Genomic DNA, 23,145 nt, shown 5'->3' on the forward strand with positions numbered 1-23,145 from the left:
TTGTGTCGAGGATAACTTTTTGAAAAAATAGGCAACAGGATGAGATACTCCATGAGCATCTTCCTGCAACAAAACTGCTCCAACCCCACCATCACTCGCATCAGTAGCAAGTGAAAAAAGGGACGTCAAAATCAGGGCTTTCAATATAGGGAAATTCATTATGACCTGCTTTAATTTTACAAGGTATTTTGGCCATCATTAGTCCATACAAAAGTCACATTCTTACATAATAAATTAGTCAGGGGCTCAGCAATATCAGAAAAATTCTTAACAAATCTACGATAATACCTACTAACCAAGGGAATTTTCTGACATCCCTGCAACACTTCGGTATTTCAATATGCCTAATTGAATCTACATTTGCCTGTTTTGGAGCCACTTCCCAAATCCTACTTTGTGACCCAAATACACAACCCTTGCTTTGGCAACTCACTCTTTTGAGGTTTATAACCAAATCAGCTTTCCCAGTACCTGAAATAAGGCTTTAATACGCTCAAGATGGGTGTCCCAGTCATCACTATAAATCACAATATCATCGATATAAACAACACACCCCTTTAAACCTTGGACCAAAGTATTCATCAAACTTTGAAGGTTGCAGCAGCATTCTTCATCCCAAAAGGCATTACTTACATTGGTAGAGTCCTCGCCGCGTTACAAACGCTGACAAATCACGTGCCTGTTTGGACAGCTGACCTTGCCAATACCCCTGTAACAAATCAAATTTAGTCATATATTTTGAATTCCCTATCCTATTATACAGTCCTCTATCCTGGGTAAAGGATAACTATCAGGCTTTGTGACCTTGTTGACTTTGTGGTAATCAAAACAAAGCCTGAATTTACCATCCCTGTTTCTTTACCAAAACAACAGGTAAAGACCACCGGACTGTTGCTGTGTTCAATCAGGCCCGTGTCGTAACATATAATCAACCTCTTTATCCACAACATAATTTTTAAATGGATTTAACCTGTAAGGGGATTGTCTTACCGGAGTTGGCGTTACTCACATTTACATCATGTTCAAGGACAGTGGTCTGTCCGGGAACATCCGAAAATAAATCCTTATAACTAAAAACTAACTTTTTGAAAGATCCCTGTTCTACTAAATTAAAATGTGAAACTATTTCTGAAAAATTTTCTTAAGAATGTTTATTATCATTAGGCCATTCGGCACCATCAAACAATCATCATCAAAATTACTCGCATCTGGAAAAGAAAAGAATTAATACCATTACACTTTGTAAGTATCACCAATTAATGTCCCGGGAATAACTTTGTCACGACCTTCATAAGCTTTTAACATATTTATGTGACACAGCTGGTAGGGTCTCCTCCTTTCAGGAGTTTCAACTAAATAATTAACATCACTTAATTTCTTTAAAATTTTCCAAGGTCCTGAAAATGCAGCTTTTAAAGGTTTTCCTGAATGGGAAGCAATACCAAACACATTATCACCCACTACAAAATTACGCTCCTTAGTCTTTCTGTCAAAAAAGTATTTCATTTTCTTTTGGCTACACAATAAATTTTCACCAACAAACTTCCAAGCCTTCGTTAATTTATCACCTAAATTACTAACATAATGTAATGAATTTATATCAAGGGCGTCCCCCTTCCAAGATTCACGAACCACATCCAATGGACCCACGCACACAATGACCAAAAATAAAGCTGAAAGGTGAAAATCCTAAAGATTGACTCAGCACTGACCGAAATACAAATAATAAATAAGGTAGTTCCTTAACCCATTCGGAACCATTAACCAAACAATATTTTTTTATCATAGACTTCATGGTTTGATGAAATCGTTCCAAAACACCTTGACTTTCAGGGTGGTACGGAGAAGAAGTCACATGTTTAATTTTCAACTCAGCCATCTTCTCCCTAAATAATTTACTCAGAAAATTAGACCCACAATCGGAGCTGATTTACTTTGGGCATTCGGAACCTGGTGAAAAATTCAATTAATACTTCAACAATTTTAACAGGTTTTACATTTCGTAGTGGTATTGCATCAGGATATCGAGACATCCTATCCATGATTGTTAAATTATATTGATTGCCACTACCAGTTTTCGGCAGAGGGACCAACCACGTCAATAATTACCTCCCTGAACGGTTCAGAAACAACAGGAATAGGATGTAATGGTGCCTTTGAAATTAGGTGATTAGGCTTCCCGACCTTTTGACATGCATCACAACTATTTACAAATTTGTTAACATCATTTTTCATCTTAGGCCAAAAATAACTTTCACACAATTTACGAGTGGTTTTAAAAACACCAAAATGACCAGCCAAACCATTTTCATGAGCCAGTGTCATTAACTACTTTCGATAAACAAAAGGAACCATAATCTGTTTTACAATTTCACAACCTGTGTTAATGGCATCAAAAGGTCTACTTACTCTGTATAAAATATTATTAATTATCTTAATCGAGGGACAGTCAAATTAGTAATTTCGCCAGACTCAATTGGCAGGTCTTTAAAATCTGCTTTTTGAGCTGTAATAAGTTCCTTAGTTGTCCAGCTATCTACAACTAAGCTGTCACTACGATCTAAACTACTCAAATCACCATCAACTACCGACTCGGCCGAGTCAACACTACTAGCCTTCGATCGTGTGACATCAGATATTTCATTACTGGAATTTAACACAATTGGGAAGGTATTATTTATTAGGGCGACATCATTCCCTAACACCAAATCCACATCTTTAATAGGAAATTTATCAATAATGGCCAGTTTCAAATAACCTGAAAAAGACGGGCATGATAAATAAAAACTCTTAACTGGGTGAAACCTGACCGTATGTGGAAAACCACTTAACAAAACATATTCCTTATTTGTACATTCTAAATCAATTGGTAAAGATTCTCTGAGAATTAAAGACTGAGCAGCCCCAGTGTCACGCAAAATTTTAACCTTTCTTTGCTCAGTCGAATTCCCAGAGCGAACAAAGCCATTAGACAAAAATTTCTGAAAAGGAGCCAGTGACTTATTGCCTAGTCATTGAATATTAGAGTTTTCAGCCACTGACTCGTTCTCATTCCTACGAATGGCCATTACCGGGCGTCTTTCGGTCCTTTGTGACTTTTTAAATGCATAACACATGCTCTTGACGTGTCCCTTTTTATGACAGAAGAAACAAGTCAAAGTTCTCGACTTCTCCGGGTTGTCTGTGGTCTGCTTATTATAACCATTAACAGGAGTAGTATAAGAACCATAATTGTCATTAGGCCTGTTATACCTGTTCTGGTTACTATTCCCGTTAACTCTCACCCAACATGACTTCTCATTTCTTGGTACCTCCCCTATCACATTTTTATGAGAGAGGAGGTACTCATCACTTGCAATAGCCACCTCGTGCAAAGTTTCTAATTTTAACTCTTCGAGGTGTACCTTCACCTCATTAGGCACGGACCTTTTAAACTCCTCAACCAAAATCAATTCTTTTAATTTCTCGAAGTCCATCACCTCCTTAGACTTTAACCAGTCGCCAGCAAATTGCTCTTTAGCCCTGGCGAACTCTACAAAAGTCTGCCCTCTTTCCTTCTGTAAATTACGGAAGCATTGTCAGTAAGCTTCCGGTACCATCTCGTAAGCCTTCAAAACTATGGCCTTCACAGAATCATAATCTGAGGACAGATCTTCGTCCAAGGTAACGTAAACTTTCTGGGCCTTACCTAACAACTCACTCTGAATAAGAGTGGTCCAATACTCCTTTGGCGACTCCAACCTTGAGGCTATCCTCTCAAAAGAAACAAAAAACTGTCACATTGACTTCCTGAAAATTTGGGACTAACTTAACCCTTTTACCCCCAGGCTATTTGGAATTTTCCAACCCTTAACCCCCAGGCGTTTTTTATTTTTTCAAACACATTTTGCGAGATATATTTTTTAAATTGCTCTAACAGCCTTAATTTTCGTCATAGAGAGGTCAGGTTGGTCTCATTCGTTTGGAAAATGCCTGAAGTTTCTCAAAAAGTTATCAATAATATGCAAAAAAAAAAAAACGTAAATAGCAGTTTTATGCAAGGACGTACCGGTACGTCCATGAGGGTAAAAGGATGAGTTTTGTGAAACATACCGGTACGTCCTTTGGGGCGAAAGGGTTAAGAGCTTCAGTTAGATTAATACAAGGCATTGCAGACACATTATGTTGGGAAGATGAAGAACCCCTATTACTCAATGCTTGCATAGCAAGTTCGTGCTCTCTCTCTCTCTCTCTCTCTCTCTCTCTCTCTCTCTCCTCGGCCTTCAACCTTTGGAGATCTATTTCCACTTTTTTCAACGGAATCTGTCTATCTAGAATTTCTACTGACACCGTTTCCTCCCCCTGCCTAGTCTCTGGTTTACCTTCTTCCTTCTTCACCTGAACCTTTTCATAAATATTAAGAAGCAACAAGCCCTTCCTAACAGACCCAGGATTTTCAATTTAAAGAAATTCTGCTACACACTCTAAATCAGGCCTATTCAAGTCTGCCAACCTGTCCTGCCACCCCTCTCCCCTAAAGAGCTCCGGGATATTCAAATCAGCTATAGTAAATTAATTGCACACAAGTAAATATATAAATGTATCTCAAAATGTATCCAAAAACAAACCAATACACTGAACACCAATATCTTACCACGGTCTCAATAAATAAATTATAAACACCGATCAACACAAAAATATAGGAGAGAAGGTATTACTATGCTGCAAGCACCCCAAGAATCCACTCTATACACTCAAGTGACTACAGGATCCGAGAAATCCCGGCAAGGTCGCCAAATGTTATGGGCCAATCCCATCAAACATACACAAGTCTCTTAAAACACAAATAAAGTCACTAACGACCAGGTCCACAATAGGTGGAATGGCCGCAACAGAGTGTACAGAGATGGAACCAAGGAGGATATAGAAAAAACTGAAAATAAAACTTTAATGTTTAATGCAAACTTTTTAGAAGGAAATGACCACTGAGACTCTTACAAAATACATTAAATAAACATAAAATCCAATCACACACGGGAAACATCAAATAACAAACACTCTTACACCAAATTAAGACAGACTATGCAATTACACTTTAAAAAGAGGACCCTGAAAGTCATAGAATGTCGGAAAGTCAGAATAACCTAACTTGTTACACACTAAATCACCAACGAAAAATAAATTGCTTCCCTTAAGTGAGCTTCAAACAGTGGTAGTGGCAAACACAGCCTTCAAATCAAGGGTCGAGGGGATTTATATATATTCTTAAGACCTTACCAAACGTAAGAGACGTCCCCTTGGCTTAATAACTGGGCCAAGGGCACAGACTGAAGAGTAAATCACTATATTTCACCAGACAATCCATGGACACGGCCGTCCGACAGGTAATCAATCACTTTAGTGTCGCGAGACGATCAATGGACACGGCCTTCCGACAGGAAATCACACCTTACCAGTTGGCAGAGAGGTCCCCTTGGCTAAATCATTGAATCAAGGGTGAGGTTGAATAATCAATCAATCTACCAAAGGAAGACAGCAGCAGAAACTGAAGAAAGGCAGATCTCGTAATCCAGACTCAGTCAGTTAAGCTCTCCCCTTCCTAAAGGTTCAGAAGCAACTGCCCCCTCCTGGCCACTCAGCGCTGAAAATCTCCTCCGACACCACCCGTGAAAATAAAACAAGCTCATTGTAATTAAAACTATACAAGTCAGAAATGTCGGGGAGGTGGAAACAGGATCATTACGTTCCAAAAAAAAAAAAAAAAAATTACTGCCAAAGTGACTTATTCAAAACAAATTAATTTATGTTAAATTTAACACAGGCTGACAATATATATATATATATATATATACATATATATATAACATATATATGTATATATATATATATATATATATATATATATATATATATATATATGTATATATATATATATATATATATATGTTATATATATATGTATATATATATATATATATATGTTATATATATATGTATATATATATATATATATATATACAGTATATATATTATATCATGTAGATTTTCCATAGAGATTCTTTGCATCCATAGAAAGCAATGTTTTCTCCACTTTCCACCCGTATTTTTACAAAGGTGGGGATTTCGTTTCGTGCATAAAAGTTTAACTCTGTTCTTTAAACATATTTAAGTCATTTAGAGCAGTCACAGTACGAGGGTGATGCTTTGTTCTTTATTGAAATTGAGGTTTTCCACATCCCTTTTGCGTGATTATTCGATGAACTATTAATTCAGTAACATTAGAGGCTTCAGACTTGCGGATACAGGCTTTGATTACATCACTAAAAGGGCTGCGGTTCATCTTCATTGTGAAATACTTGTACACACTGTGTAGGCTACTGTTTCCACGAGTTGGTTAAATTTCCAATCGTTCAAGTTTTATAGCTTATGCAGTCCTAAGCACTCCATTTTATACCTCAAGATCAACCATTCTGGTAATTAAATATGGCTCTCTGATCTCTGCCTGATAAATTTACCCTTGTGACCATCTGCCAGTCTTATTACAACAATAGTATAAAATTGCCAAGTAACCTGGGATTATAATTTCGAAAAAAAAAAAATTTGTTGGTTCCTTACCTTATGAAATATATATGTTCGACAAGACTAACAGAGAGAGAGAGAGAGAGAGAGAGAGAGAGAGAGAGAGAGAGAGATAATGGATTTAACTTCTGGTTAATCGTAGCCACCTCTGGTTAATCCTGTGAGATTAGTAAAAAAGGAAGGACATCTGTCATAAAGCGGCTACGCTTTATCAGTTTCACTCAGTTTGGATGGGTCGTGTCTAAGTACTGTGTTCTTTTTTCCTTAAATTGATTGAATTATTTTGACACGAGTACGCTATACAGTGGGTTAGAAATCGTCTCAGCGGCCACAACAGATTTGTTTTACTATAGTGGTGGTCTCTGTACATCCCTTTTGATTTGAACACACGTGTTCACATTAATTTCATGAAACTATTTTGCAAGTGAGATATGTAGCAGAAGAAGAATAGAATTCTTACATTACGATTAATTTAAAGTCAGGCGACTTAGCTTTGACTTAAAATACAAGAAAGGTTCTCATTCGAAAATATTTAAACTTGAGTGAGTCATTTAGTTGCTTTCAATACATTCATATATAATCAAAATTTATAGAATCAAAAGTTTCACATAGTTATGTGATTCCGAGTCTTTCGTCATGAATTTATCCTACCATGAGTGAGTTTATTTAAGTAATGGCGAAGTCTTTGAGCGACTGTAGTTTTTGACTGTATTATTATTATTATTATTATTATTATTATTATTTGCTAAGCTACAACCCTAGCTGGCAAAGCAAAATGCTATAAGCCCAGGGGCCCCAACAAGGAAAATAGCCCAGTAAGGAAAGGAAAGAAGGAAAAATAAAATATTTTAAGAAGAGTAACATTAAAATAAATATTTCCTATATAAACTATGAAAATTTTAACAAAACAAGAGGAAGAGAAATTAAATAGAATAGTGTGCCTGATTGTACCCTCAAGCAAGAGAACTCTAACCCAAGACAGTGGAAGACCATGGTACAGAGGCTATGGCACTACCCAAGACTAGAGAACAATGGTTTGATTTTGGAGTGTCCTTCTCCTAGAAGAGCTGCTTACCATAGCTAAAGAGTCTCTTCTACCCTTACTAAGAGGAAAGTAGCCACAGAACAAGTACAGTGCAGTAGTTAACCCCTTGAGCGAAGAAGAATTGTTTAGTAACCTCAGTGTTGTCAGGTGTGTGAGGACAGAGGAGAATCTGTTAAGAATAGGCCAGACTATTCGGCGTATGTGTAGGCAAAGAGAAAGAACCGTAACCAAAGAGAAGGATCCAACGTAGTACTGTCTGGCCAGTCAAAGGACCCCATAACTCTCTGGCGGTAGTATTTCTTATGCATTTGATTATAGGTATTTTGTATCCCCACTATGCATTCCACTTGAAATTTTTATCAGGCCAGTTGCATAATTCCTCACATTGAGTGGCTTCTTGTATAGGCTATTAGTGGTAAGATTAATTGAAGTAATTCTTTTATAAAGTTTATAGATTTGTGTTTTTTTTTACTGGTAACCATTTACTTTACGTTAATTGATATGATACTATTAACTCTTAATTTTTATCATAGCATTCTTAGTAAATATATTTAAGAATCTTATAGAAGTACATTATTTTCCTATGATAACGTTTCACACAACTTATTGTTTTCAGAAACATCTAATTGAAAGGGATACATTAATGTCCCGAGCAAACAGTTTGAAAAAAGCTGTAAGAGAAATTATTGAGCACACAGAAAAAATGCTCGATGATCAGAATGAGCAAACGGCTGCCAGAAATCCACCTGATATAAAACTGCAGTTATCAGAGGATGAAGACGGCGAAAAAAGCGGTGATGGAGCTCGTGCACAGGGGACAGGATGGCAGGTAATATTATTTGTTTTTTTTATGAAGATTTTTCTGATCTGATAAGATTGAAGAGGCGTTGCAGTGAAATGCAATTATTAGAAAAGCAATTGTAAAAATTCTGCCATACAATAATTATGTATTACCATTGTAGCAACACTACATTTTTTTTTTCATGATTGCAATAACTCTTCTCCAATTTTTCCATATTTTTGTTGTTGAAAAAAATGATTATTGATGTATGAATTTTCATAATTTCATTTAGCAGTAAAATGAGAGCAAAATAAACTAAAGTTAAAAGTAGAATCATCACAGCCATTTCAATCCAATAAATTGCTTTAGTAATGTCACAGTAAATAAAAAAAAAGATTGTTTTTCATTGCATATTATTATATATGCATATATTTTATTTACAAAATCTGTAAATCTATCAAAAGAAGAATGAGTTATATAGCTAAAGAGTAATAAAATGAATTGATTTTTTTATAGTTACCATAATCTTGCATTTCGTTTTCGAGGAAGAATTTGTAACTTGTTTTTCGAAAAGACTTGAAAAAATTAAGGAGTAATTTTATCTATACTTAAATATTTGCTGTCAAATAACGGTATAAATCCTCGAATAAATGTTGCCAGGCATTTACTGTCTTAAAAACTGTACTGCTCGTGTAGCACACACGCTTGTACACTTTACCAGTATTTCTGTTTTTATTTTTTTGTATATATATCGATATCGCTCTCCACACGCACTGATAACCTATTCAAATACCTCTAAAATAACTTCCTGAAACAATTCAGGACATAGATTGATACATTGAAATTTTTGGGATTCATGACCCATAGGGCCGGACCTGCGGATATTCCACTGAAAATCAGGGAATAGATAAATTCCTCCTATAGCCCTTATAATTACACCCAATTTTGAAAACATGCACAAACACATTAAATACCTCTAAAATGACTCCCTGAATCAATTCAGGACATAATCAGGACATAGATTGATACACTGAAATTTTTGGGATTTTGCGGATTTTCCACTGAAATTCTGGGAAGAGTTAAATTACTCCTATAGCCCTTATAATTACACCAAATTTTGTAAACATGCACACACATTAAATACCTCTAGAATAACTTCCTAAATCGATTCAGAACATAATCAGGACATAGATTGACACATTGAAATTTTTGGGATTTTTGACCCACAGGGCCAGACCTGTGGATTTTCCACTGAAAATCTGGGAAGAATTAAATTCCTCCTATAGCTCTTATAATCACGCCAAATTTTGTAAACATGCACAAACACATTAAATACCTCTAAAATGACTTCCTGATTCAATTCAGGAAATAGATTGATACATTGAAATTTTTGGGATTCTTTACCCACAAGCCCTGACCTGCGGAGTTTCTACTGAAAATCTGGGAAGAGTTAAATTCCTCCTATAGCCCTTATAATTACACCAAATTTTTTAAACATGCACAAGCACATTAAATACCCCTAAAATGACTTCCTGAATCAATTTAGGACATAATTAGGACATAGATTGATACATTGACATTTTTGGGATTTTTTACCCGGGCCTGCGGATTTTCCAATGAAACTATGAGAAGAGTTTAACTCATAATTACACCAAATTTTGTAAACATGCACAAACACATTAAATACTTATAAAATGACTTCCTGAATCAATTCAGGACATAGATTGATACATTGAAATTTTTGGGAATTTTGATCCACAGGGCCGGACCTGCGTATTTTCCACTGAAAATCAGGAAAGAGTTAAATTCCTCCTATAGCCCTTATAAGTACAGCAAATTTTGTAAACATGCACAAGCACATTAAATACCTCTAAAATGACTTCCTGAATCAATTCAGGACATAATTAGGACATAGATTGATACAGTGAAATTTTTGGGATTTTTGACCCCTGCGGATTTTCCACTGAAAATCTGGGTAGAGTTAAATTCCTCCTATAGCCCTTATAATTGCACCAAATTTTGTAAACCTGCACAAACACATTAAATACCTCTTAAAAGACTTGCTGTATCAATTCAGAACATAGATTGATACATTGATATTTTTGGGATTTTTGACTCACAGGGCCGGACCTGCGGATTTCCCACTGAAAATCTGGGAAGAGTTGAATTACTCCTATTACACCAAATTCTGTAAACATGCACAAGCACATTAAATACCTCTAAAAGGACTTCCTGAATCAATTCAGGACATAGTTCAATATATTGGAATTTTTGGGATTTTTGACCCACAGGACCTGACCTGCGGATTTTCCACTGAAAATCTGGGAAGGGTTAAATTCCTCCTATAGCCCTTATATTTACATCAAACTTTGTAAACATGCACAAACACATTAAATACCTCTAAAATGACTTCCTGAATCAATTCAGGACATAATCAGGACATAGATTAATACATTGATATTTTTGGGATTTGTTACCCACAGGGATGGACCTGTGGATTTTCCACTGAAAATCTGTGAAGAGTTTAATTCTTCCTATAGCCCTTATAATTACACCAAATTTTGTAAACATGCACAAACACATTAAATACCTCTAAAATGACTTCCTGATTCAATTCAGGACATAGATTGATACATTGAAATTTTTGGGATTCTTGACCCACAAGCCCTGACCTGCGGATTTTCTACAGAAAATCTGGGAAGAGTTAAATTCTCCCTATAGCCCTTATAATTACACCAAATTTTGTAAACCTGCACAAACACATTAAATACCTCTAAAATGACTTCCTGAATTAATTCAGGACATGTATTGATACATTGAAATTCTTGGGATTTTTGACCCACAGGATTTTCCACTGAAAATCTGGGAAGACTTAAATTCCTCCTAAAGCCCTTATAATTACACCAAATTTTGTAAACATGCACAAACACATTAAATACCTCTAAAATGACTTCCTGATTCAATTCAGGACATAGATTGATATATTGAAATTTTTGGGATTCTTGACCCACAAGCCCTGACCTGCGGATTTTTCACTGAAAATCTGGGAAGAGTTAAATTCCTCCTATAGCCCTTATAATTACACCAAATTTTGTAAACCTGCACAAACACATTAAATACCTCTAAAATGACTTCTGGATCAATTCCGGACATAATCAGGACATATATTGATACATTGAAATATTTAGGATTTTTGACCCACAGGGACGGACCTGCAGGTTTTCCACTGAAAATCTGGGAAGAGTTAAATTCCTCCTATAGTCCTTATAATTACAGCAAATTTTGTAAACATGCACAAGCACATTAAATACCTCTAAAATGACTTTCTGAATTAATTCAAGACATAATCAGGGCATAGATTGATACATTAAAATTTTTGGGATTTTTGACCCTTGCGGATTTTTCACTGAAAATCTGGGAAGAGTTAAATTCCTCCTATAGCCCTTATAATTACACCAAATTTTGTAAACATGCACAAACACATTAAGCCCGCATTTTCATGATTCATTGTGGTTGAAAGTTGTACCACTCTTGCTTGGAATAGCTTTTATATAAACTTATGATCCATTGAAATAAAGTTAGTTGCATCCACCTCACATATCGGTTATCACCTAACTGGCACCTCCGCACATTGGTGACCACCAAAGTTTCCAGCTTCCTCCTGCTTTTCCCCTCACAGCTGTGTCTTACTGTTTGATGATATTGCATCCCGAAACTGACTCTACTATCAACGCCACACACCTAAAACTACCGTCCTTCTCCAGCGAAAAAGCGTTCGCCAGGTTCCAGCGTGCTGAAATCCAGTTTTGCTTCAAGAGCGAAGTCAAGATTACGTTCTTTGGGCAATCCCCGAGGACACTTTCCCGGAAATGTCCGATTGGCTGTGTGAGTAAGGGGACACCCCAATAATGTACAATGCCCTCAAATCATACCTCCTGGAGCAGTGCTCGCCATAGCTAGCCAATCGCATATGGAAACTTTTTCATCTCTCTCAGCAACTGTTAGGCTTCGCTCACCCTCAGAAAAATGACAAGTATCACTCGCCTGCAATCTGCCGCAGATGGCTCTCCTCATAAAGGGAATATACTTGGTGCCCTTTGGTTCCGGCATCTACCTGAACCTGTACGTGCTGCCATCCCCAATGTCGATACTTTGCCCATGAAGGACATGATGATCAAAGTCGACGCTCTTATGGACAGCCACTTCACCACCTTCAAGACCTTCATCAAGACCTCCACTCCTGACGAAGTAGACACCTATTCAACATTGACCAAAGTTGACGTGAATGCGGTAGGACACAGACGCTCACTAAGTAACGTGCCGGAGCGGTGACAAAGCGGCTCACCACCCACATATACCACCCCTCACTTACGCCCCAACCAACAACCTCTCAAGCTACTTACTTACGCCCAATGGCCGCAGTTATGCTACTACCACTCCAAATTTTGGGCTACAAAGAAATGTGGAAATCGTTGTCGGTGGCCAAGAAACATTTAAGTAGCCCAGTGCTTGTGGCAGTGACCTCACCTGTCACAAATCTTTCTTTTTACATGATGCAGGTAGGGGCATGCAATTTTTGATAGACATGGGTGCTTGCCATTCTCTTGTGCCAATGCCACTCTCTAGGACAGGACGTAGTTTGCCTAAGTCTGCTGATGTCTGCCTGCTAGTTGCTAACAGATCTGCGATACCCACCCACGGTTATGAAATCCTCACATTATCGTTTGGAAGTGCCAAATATAATAAGAAGTTTCTCGTCGCTGACGTCACATTGCTAATCCTCGGTGAGGATTTCCTCTCATATTTCTAACTCCTGGTGATGTCGCTCACTGACGGTTAGTCAACACTGATTCATACCCTTCGACACCTCTCCAACCTGCCCCCTCTGACCTTGCTCTCCACATCAGCATGCCCACGGATGCCTACGCCCACTTCCTCACATCATACCCAGAAGTTTTCCATCCAGAACTCCGTCAAACGCCCACAGTTCCAGCCAAACACAGGATTTATTACCATATCAAGATAACGAGACCCCTAGTTTTCACCAGATTCAGGCGCCTGGCATCCGATAATTTGGCAGCCACTAACCAAACGTTTGCTGAAATAGAAGAAGTGTGCCGTTGCCAAAAGGCCACGATCCCATACACATCGTCTTGAAGAAAGATGGCTCTCTGCGTCCATTTGGGAATTACAGGCGCCTGAACTTGCAGACAGAACCGGATCTCTACCCCCTCCCAAACATTGCCGACGTGACCTACTTGCAAAAAGGGAAAGTTTTCTCTATGCTCGACCTCCTGAAGGGGTACTATTTGGTACCCATGAACCCAGAAGACATCCCCAAGACTACCATCACCACCCCCTCTGTACATACACTTTCAATTACTTTTTTTTTTTGCCCTTCGTAATGCTGGGGCCACTTTTCAATGCCTTGTTGGACAGCATCTTAAGGGACATCACCTTTTGTGTATGTTACATGGACGACATACTTGTGTTCTATTCCTCTTTAAGAGGAGCACTTTCCTCTTGGTAAGGATTGAAGAGACTCTTTAGCTATGGGAAGCAGTTGTTCTTAGAGAAAGACACTCCAAAATCAAACCATTATTTTCTAGTCTTGGGTAGTGCCCTAGCCTTTGTACTATGGTTTTCCACTGTCTTGGATTAGAGTTCTCTTGCTTGAGGGTACACTCGGGCACACTATTCTAGCTTATTTCTCCTCCTCTAGTTTTTTTAAAGCTTATATAGTTTCTATGGGAGATATTTATTTTAATGTTATTACTCTTCCTAGAATATTTTATTTTTCCTTGTTTCCTTTCCTCACTGGGCTATTTTCCTTGTTGGAGCCCCTGGGCTTATAGCATCTTGCTTTTCCAACTAAGGTTGCAGCTTAGCAACTAGTAATAATAATAATAATGATAATAATAATAATAATAATAATAATAATAATAATAATAATAATAATAATAATAATAATTAGGTAAAGTACTTGATCAATACCAAAGTCTTGAAAGGTGCAGGCCTTCTTAGAAGGAGAGATCACTTATCTCAGATTATACTTTGACATAGTTATATATCACCTCATAATTGTAAGCTTGGACAACGACTTTGCCAGAGTTTCACTGGTAATCCAAAATTCTGAGAATTTCCACTTCCAGAAAAGACAGTACTCACACCAAAGTAAGCAGTGTCTTGCAGCACACAAACCTCTGCTGCCTTAGGATGCTATGGGGAGGAACGAAAACTATCTCCTAGTTGGTATATGCCTAATCCCTCAAATTCCTTTTGGTAGACCCCTAATAAAGGGGTGCATTCTCCTTTTAGCAACACAACCGTGGTAGTCCCCAAACCCATCTTTACCATTTTGGCCAGGTGTCTACTGGCCTGGTACTGTTTGAATCTACAAGATTGACAGAAAGGCATCCTCAGTATTTGAGACTGCCTTTGCTAGATTTTAAAGAGCATACTTGTGTATCAGTAGTTAAACCTTTTTAGGAGTAAGCTGGAGACAAATCCTAAATGTTGGTTCTTTAAAATGCTAACAAGATTGAGAAAACGTAGCGTAATCCCCGAATTCCACCTCATCATAGATACAATTGATTGATACCTGTAGCACGAAAAATATTGAATTTAGAATAGTGAGCACATCCCGTGCCTAATTGTCTGGGATCTTTTGATAGGTCTCCCTCCTCTAACATCCATAGTAGATACTGCCTCCACCAATTCCCCCCTGCTACCAAGCCCGAAGACTATTGTCAGGAGAATAGGCACCTACTAGAGCTGTGACCTAGGTCTGAGAATCCGAAGATCCACTTACTGCCGAGTCCCTAGTCTGGGGATAAGGTAAGATAGGAGGAACACAGGAGCTTATGGAAATGGAAGGACCTTGAGGGGCGCCACCATAGAGGAAACAGATTGATGACTCAACTATATGGGCAACAATTGAGGTGTCCACAGGAGATTCAAGCTGACTGAACGCGGTAGGGACTGTAGTCAGCCAGTAGAAGCTTGAGTAGGCTATGAACCAGCTAGCTGGCTAATCCCAGGTTAATCAGTCAAAACTGTCTCCCGAGGAGGAACAAGGGCTCCTCAGAGATCTCCTGATGTAAAACAGCCTCCTATTTGGGTGTAGATCGAGCTCTGATTCAAGCTCTTCCACCAGAACTCTTTACTGAAACACCTGCCTGCCAAACGCAATACTGATGGATAGACAGACAAGATGTAAGGATTCCATGCTAGGTAGATAATTGCAGGCAGATAACTTAACTTACAAGGTCCCAAGAGGTACAACAGGCACTAAGATAATGGCAACATTCATGTCATCATCTTGGAATGGTATGATTACTGTATCTGACTTGGCTACACTCAACAACTACTGCTTGTAGTAGGTTGGCCGGGGCACCAGCCCCCGGTTGATATACTACAGCTAGAGAGTTACTGGATCCTTTAACTGGCCAAACAGTAATGCGTTGGATCCCTGTCTCTGGTTACGGCTCATTTTTTTTCATTGCCTGCACATACACAGACTAGTTTGGCCTATTCTTTAAAAATTCTCGTCTTTCCTCATACACCTGATAATACTGAAATTACCAAACACTTCTTTGCTCAAGGGGCAAATTTCAGTACTGTAATTATTCAGTGGCTACTTTCCTCTTGGTAAGGGTAGAAGAGACTCTAGCTATGATAAGCAACTCTTTAGGAGATGGAACATTCCAAAATAAAACCATTGTTTTCTAGTCTTGGGTAGTGCCATAGCCTCTGTACCATGATCTTCCACTGTCTTGGATTAGAGTTCTCTTGCTTGAGACACTCGGGTACACTATTTATCTTATTTTTTTATTCTCTTCCTCTTGTGTTTTTAAAAGGTGTGTTGGGCAGGCTTAATAGAGGGGCCATGAATACCTGGTGGTTTATCAAGAGGTTGTCTTTCTCTTAGCTGATTCTTTTTCTATTCAAAACCATCCTTACTGTCCTCCCTTCAGTTGAAGTGGCTATCCTGGAGGGTATTTAGCCTTGTATGGTGTATCGGCTCCTCCATGTTGACCTGTTCCAACTTCTTTTTCTATCGTCTATGGGTTTGATCAATCACTTCATTTATATTTCTGTACATATTGTTTTTGTTATAATTCTTGTTAATTTAGTTTTATAGTGTGATGTCTCTTTTTATTACCATTAATTCCTTTGCTATATGGAGACATTGAGCAAAATCTGGACCAATACATCCTAGATTTTGTCACTGTCTACTATATTGCAATATTCGTGGTCTTCATGCAAATATTCAAGACCTTACAGTTGTGTCCAGACAATATGATATTCTTTTGTGGTCAGAAACTTTGGTTTCTAATATGAGGCACTCATCTGAGCTCCTTATAACTGGTTTTGAGAAGCCAATAATGTTCAAACGGGATGCCATCCCTGCTTTTCATAAGTCCTGCTATGAATGTGGATGTCATGAAGTTCAGGTAATAAAAGTTTGTGGCAGGCTTAACAACTTCTACATGTGTTCGATCTACCAGAATCTAGACGTGGATGATTCTATCTTCGATTGTCTTCTTACCATTATTTGTTCATTTATATATTTATCTATTTTTTTTTTTTATTTTAAATGGCGTGGATATTTCCACATTCGTTATTACTGCCTGCTTAGATGAATGGGAGAAGGGATCATGGTTTGGAGGTATTTGCATTCAAAGCTATATATGAGAGTATTGGATGATCTCAGCCATCCCAAAGATGGTTTGGACCTTTTTGGCGGAACTACTCTCAAGGGTTGGGTCATCGGAATCCAGGGGGATCCAATCCTTGAGGTGGGACTCTTGGCTTCTGCCCGGAAGCCCATCATTACAGATATGGGGAGGATGATTCCATATTTCCTTTGTCTCAGTCATAACAGGCGGGTTTAGCTTACACCTGTGCCTCTATATCTGTTTTGAAGCTATCCTTCGGACATGGTATGGAGTGGACCATCTGGGAAGTTTACTCCCATTGTGCCGATAGTGGAGAGTGCAAATTTCCTTTCCAACGTATGATAGTTTCTTAACCCTGGATAGGTACGCTCCTCGGACACCCCTTTAAGGGTTACTCGGTCGCGCGCGACCCCGACGCAAAAAAAAAAATTCTTGAAAAATCTGTTTTTGCAGTAACCTCTTTTTTTTTCCCAAAAAAAATCCAATTAAAGCTTAAAACTACTGTAAAGATAAATACTACTCATCTGCAGAAAAACTATTTATTATAAATATTTTAAAAAATTAAGTAGAATAAAAAAAGACCTTACATAAAAATTCATAAAAAAAGAATTTATACATATATACACAAATCCTTTTAGGAATTGATTCTTGAATGTTTAGGACACATCTTGATGTATTTTGGATGAAGTCGGACCCATGGAGGTGAAGATCTGAAATGAGAAAAAAAGGGTAACCTTTTTTGGCCAAAAATATGTCTCCAAATTTCATGAATTTTTTTGGGTACCCAAATGAAATAGGAAGTGGCTAATTTTTTAGGGAATAAACATATGTTATCCTAATATATAAATATGTAAAAAAAATCTTCATTATTTTGTAAATTACATTTATATCAGGGGCCATATCTAAAGGTCATTTTTTGAGTACTTAGAAATTTCGTAAAAAAATACATATATTTAATATATAATATGATATTTATGCAGGTAAAAATATACCAAAATATCACAAATTCTATAGGGAACAAGAATATATATATAGATAGGGCAACTTACGCTTCGGATATGTCCACAAAATGGCCGCCAACCACACTGACTACGACTCCCTAATCCGCCACCTGAAATGTAGGAAGGGTATGTCAATTTCAGGGTGTTATTTACTAATCTAATTATTGTATGGTGGGTTGCTAGATGATTGTCGATTATTTTACGACTATAAAATTAGAATTTTGACACAAAAATTTTTTTTGAAGGGAAATAAAATCGAAAAGAAAAATGGTAAAACAATATAATATTTTAGCTAAAAAAATTCGATGATATTCAATCAAAAAAGAAGTAAACAAAATTTTCCGACAAATAAACATCTAAATGAATCATTACTCTGTGATAGTTCCTTAGTACGTAGTAATTTTGAAAGAAATGGGAAAAAACGAAAAAGTGACAATCGAAGGAAAATCGAACACATACCTATATATACGCCATATCTGGCTAAAAATAAAGATAGGCATGGGTAGCCAGATCATCTAGAAACACTTTCCAACACTATAAGAATATAAGTTTTGGGACACTACTTGCCAATTCCTTACGGTAACATGACTAAGCAAAAAAAATGCAAAACAAATAAAAAGGGACACTCGATGAAAAATGGCAATGAGCTAATGGTGGGCATTTCAGAAAAAAAAAATTTCAGCCACGTGCTAGGCAAACCATCAAGGCACATTTTCCGACAAATAAACATCTAAATGAATCATTACTCTGATAGTTCCTTAGTACGTAGTAATTTTGAAAGAAATGGGAAAAAACGAAAAAAGGGCAATCACAGGAAAATCGAACACATACCTATATAAACGCCATATCTGAGTAAAAAAAAAAAAGATGGGCATGGGTAGCGAGATCATCTAGAAACACTTTCCAACACTATAAAAATATAAGTTTTGCGACACTACTTGCCAATTCCTTACGGTAACATGACTAAGCAAAAAAATGCAAAACAAATAAAAAGGGGCACTCGATGAAAAATGGCAACGAGCTAATGGTGGGCATTTCAGAAAAAAAAAAATCAGCCACGTGCTAGGCAAACCATCAAGGCACATTTTCCGACAAATAAACATCTAAATGAGTCATTACTCTGTGATAGTTCCTTAGTACGTAGTAATTTTGAAAGAAACGGGAAAAAACGAAAAAATGGCAATCACAGGAAAATCGAACACATACCTATATATACGCTGTGATAGTTCCTTAGTACGTAGTAATTTTGAAAGAAATGGGAAAAAACGAAAAAATGGCAATCACAGGAAAATCGAACACATACCTATATATACGCCATATCTGGCTTAAAAAAAAGGTAGGCATGGGTAGCCAGATCATCTAGAAACACTTTCCAACACTATAAAAATATAAGTTTTGCGACACTACTTGCCAATTCCTTACGGTAACATGACTAAGCAAAAAAATGCAAAACAAATAAAAAGGGGCACTCACGGAAAAATGGCCAACATTCTAATATACGGCATCTCAGATAAAAAAAAAGACATGCACGTAGCAGCCCAACCATCAAGACACACTTTCCAACAAATAAACATGAAAAAAAATCAATACTCTAGGGCAATTCCTTACTACGTAGTAAATTTTTACAAATATTGAAAACAAAACAGAAATTGGCAACCGCAGGAAAATACGCCATATACCAATATCTACGGCGTATCTGGCAAAAACAAAGTCATGCATGGGTACCCAGATCATCTATACACACTCTCTGATGCTATAAAAATAAAAGTTTTGCGATACTATTTGCCAATTCCTCACGGAAAAATGACTTAGCCAAGAAATGAAAAAAACTGAAAAGGGGCACTCGCGGAAAAATGGCCAACATTCTAATATACGGCATCTCAGATAAAAAAAAGACATGTACGTGTTAGCCCAACCATCAAGGCACACTTTCTAACAAATAAACATGAAAAAAAAATCAATAATATATGGCAATTCCTTACTATGTAGTAAATTTTTACAAATATTGAAAAAAAAACAGAAATTGGCAACCGCAGGAAAATACCCCACATACCAATATCTACGGCGTATCTGACAAAAACAAAGTCACGCATGGGTAGCCAGATCATCTAGACACATTTTCCAACACTAAAAAAGCAAAAGTTTTGCGACACTATTTGGCAATTTCTTACGGAAAAATGACTTGGCCAAAAAATGAAAAAGGGGCACTCGTGGTAAAATGGTCCTCGTGGTGATGAACGACATTTCAACTAAAAAAAAAATCATGCACATGGTAGCCAAACCATCCACCAAGACTTTCCACAACTGATAACCTATACAAGTTGCACCATTCTACGACAATTACATAATACGTAATAACTTTGATAATTATGCAACTTACCTTAGAAGGGTAAACTCGGTCGCGCTCGACCCCGACGCGTCTCAGAAATCTGGGAAGGAGTACAGCTACAGCGAGGCACATCTGGACACTATTAGAGCGTGTAGGCGAGACACCGACTGCAGGTCGATCACCCACAAATTCAGTCACGGGGGTGAGTCACATGAGAAAAACCTCTTTTGTTTTGACGCTGGGGGTCGCGGATGACCCACCGTACCGTTCCAGGGTTAAAAATCTCAAGGAGGTAAACCAACAAAACAACAACAAAAAACATAAAGAAAATCCCACCCTTAAATATGGACCCTTCAAGTACTGACTCCCCATCCCCTGGATTTGCTGATTCCCCCCCCCCCCCCCCCCCCGCCACTGTTGACGACTTCTGCTACTATAATTAAGGAAAATTCTGTTGACGACCTTTGAAGTAAGAAGGACCACTCTACTGATGTTAAAAAATCTAGCAATTTGGGTATCACAAGGAAACTACGACTCCTTCATGTTTCCCAAATTCCTTTAGACACAAATTATGATGATATATATAGAGAATTTGAGTGCTATGGATTGATAAAGGAAATAAGGATGAGACTCGGAGATGAAAAATGGGACTCTTGGATATCTTTTCATAGTCATGGTGAAGCGTTTAATGCCATTAGTAATATTAGTACCATCAAAATTAATGAATTGAACATCATGATAACTTTGTAGAGGTGATTCAACAACTCCCTCAACCTTTTCTTTTACTTGGAGATTTGAATGGTAGACATCCTTTGTGGGGTGATGTTTTAGCAGAGACGAGGGGAAATATCATATCATCAATTGTGGAAAATGAAGATGTGGGACTCCTTAATACAGGAGAGCCCACACACTTTCATGTTCAGACAGGTACCTTGTCATATATTGACCTATCAATAGTAAGCTGTAATTGCCTTCTCGACTTCAATTGGAGGACATTAGATGATTGGCATACCAGTGATCTTGCACCAATCATTATAAACACCAACAATGCTCCACCATAACAGAGATCGCCACGATGTAATCTTGACAAGGCGACTGGGATAAATTTCGTGAGCTAAGTGAAATTGACGTTGATGCAGGACAGGTTGAAAATATTGATGATGCCATAAACTCCCTGATTGGAACTCCCCATACAGCAGGAGTCAATTCAATTCCCAAAACAACAGGGTTATTCAAATGACAACCAGTCCTGTGGTGGTCATCAGAACTAACAGCCGTGCACAGAGCCACAAGAAGATCTCTAACACGATTACGTAGACGCAGAACTGATGAGAATTTAATTATGTTCAAGAAATTTAGAGACCAGTTCCGTCGTGCCATGAAAGAAGCAAGACGTCAGTCATGGATGTTTTTTTGTTTCCTCCATTAACAGTAGAACACCACCATCTTCTGTATGGAGGAAAGTAAAAAAGATAGCTGGCAAATTCACCCCCAACCCACCACCAGTGTTGAAGGTGAATAGTCAGTTGGTAACTGAAGCAAATGATGTCAGCAATGCCCTGACTAATAATTTTTCAAATGTATCCAGCAAGTGTGAAGGAGCTCCTGGTCACCAGTATAGGAGCATTGAAGAAAAGTAAATTTTGAATTTTGCAACAGGAAGGGAGAGTCGTATAATTCTCCTTTCACTGAAAGAGAATTTGATTCCGCACTTACTCATTGCAACAATACAGCCCCTGGACCCGATGGAATTACATATGCAATGATTAAACATATACATTTTAATAAAAAGCTATTTATTTTAAGTATTATTAATAGAATATGGCATGATCATAGTTACCCTAGTGTTTGGGAAGTAGCCATTATTTTAGCCTTTTTAAAACCCGGTAAAGACAAGTTTTTAGCAGCAAACTATCGCCCTATTGCAATGACATCTTGTTTATGTAAAGTCATGGAGAAGATGGTCAATGCAAGGCTGATGTGGTACCTTGAAAAGAAAGGTATTTTATCACCGATTCAATGTGGATTCCGAAAAATGCACTCAACGACTGATGTGTTGATACGACTAGAGTCTTCTATTTGTGAAGCCTTTGCTTCCAAACAGCACCATGTTACAGTATTTTTTGACCTTGAAAAGGCATATGATACCACATGGAGATATGGTATACTTAAAACCATTCATGAATTGGGATTGAGAGGAGAGCTGCCACTATTTATTCAGGCATTTCTTTCATGTAGAGTTTTTCAAGTGAGAGTTGGGGAAACTATCCGAGAGTAAGTGCCAGGAAGAAGGAGTTCCTCAGGGTAGTGTGCTGAGTGTAACCCTTTTTGCACTAGCAATTAATGGGATATCCTCAGCCATTCCCCAGGATGTTCTCTCAACATTATTTGTGGATGATCTCTCAATATCATTTGCTGGCACCAGAATGGCAATGATTGAGAGAAAAATCCAACTCTCTATTGATAAAATTATCCAGTGGGCTGACATGAATGGATTTAAGTTCTCGACAAGTAAAACTACCGTTGTCCATTTTTGTCGTATCCGGGGAGTACATCCAGACCCGGATATGTACATTAAAAGTCAACGGATACCATGTGCAAGAGAAGCTAAATTTTTAGGTTTGATATTTGATTGTAGGCTGACATGGGTTTCTCACTTAAAAGCATTAAAAGCTAAATGTGTTGAAGCTCTGAATATCTTAAAAGTATTGTCCCATACATCGTGGGGGGCAGACCGCAATACTATTTTT

The 23,145-nt window shown here is 37.7% G+C and overlaps 1 protein-coding gene across 1 annotated transcript in view; it reads left to right on the plus strand.

The window, feature by feature from the left end:
• LOC137614911 (diacylglycerol kinase eta-like) overlaps positions 1-23,145 on the plus strand; it is a 773,025-nt gene that overhangs the window by 212,163 nt on the left and 537,717 nt on the right. The window contains exon 8 of the mRNA XM_068344565.1: positions 8,220-8,432. Coding sequence (XP_068200666.1) covers positions 8,220-8,432 — 213 coding nt within the window. The remainder of the gene's footprint in view (positions 1-8,219; positions 8,433-23,145) is intronic.

Source organism: Palaemon carinicauda, chromosome 21 (assembly GCF_036898095.1).
Source record: "Palaemon carinicauda isolate YSFRI2023 chromosome 21, ASM3689809v2, whole genome shotgun sequence".
Taxonomy (NCBI): Eukaryota; Metazoa; Arthropoda; class Malacostraca; order Decapoda; family Palaemonidae; genus Palaemon; species Palaemon carinicauda.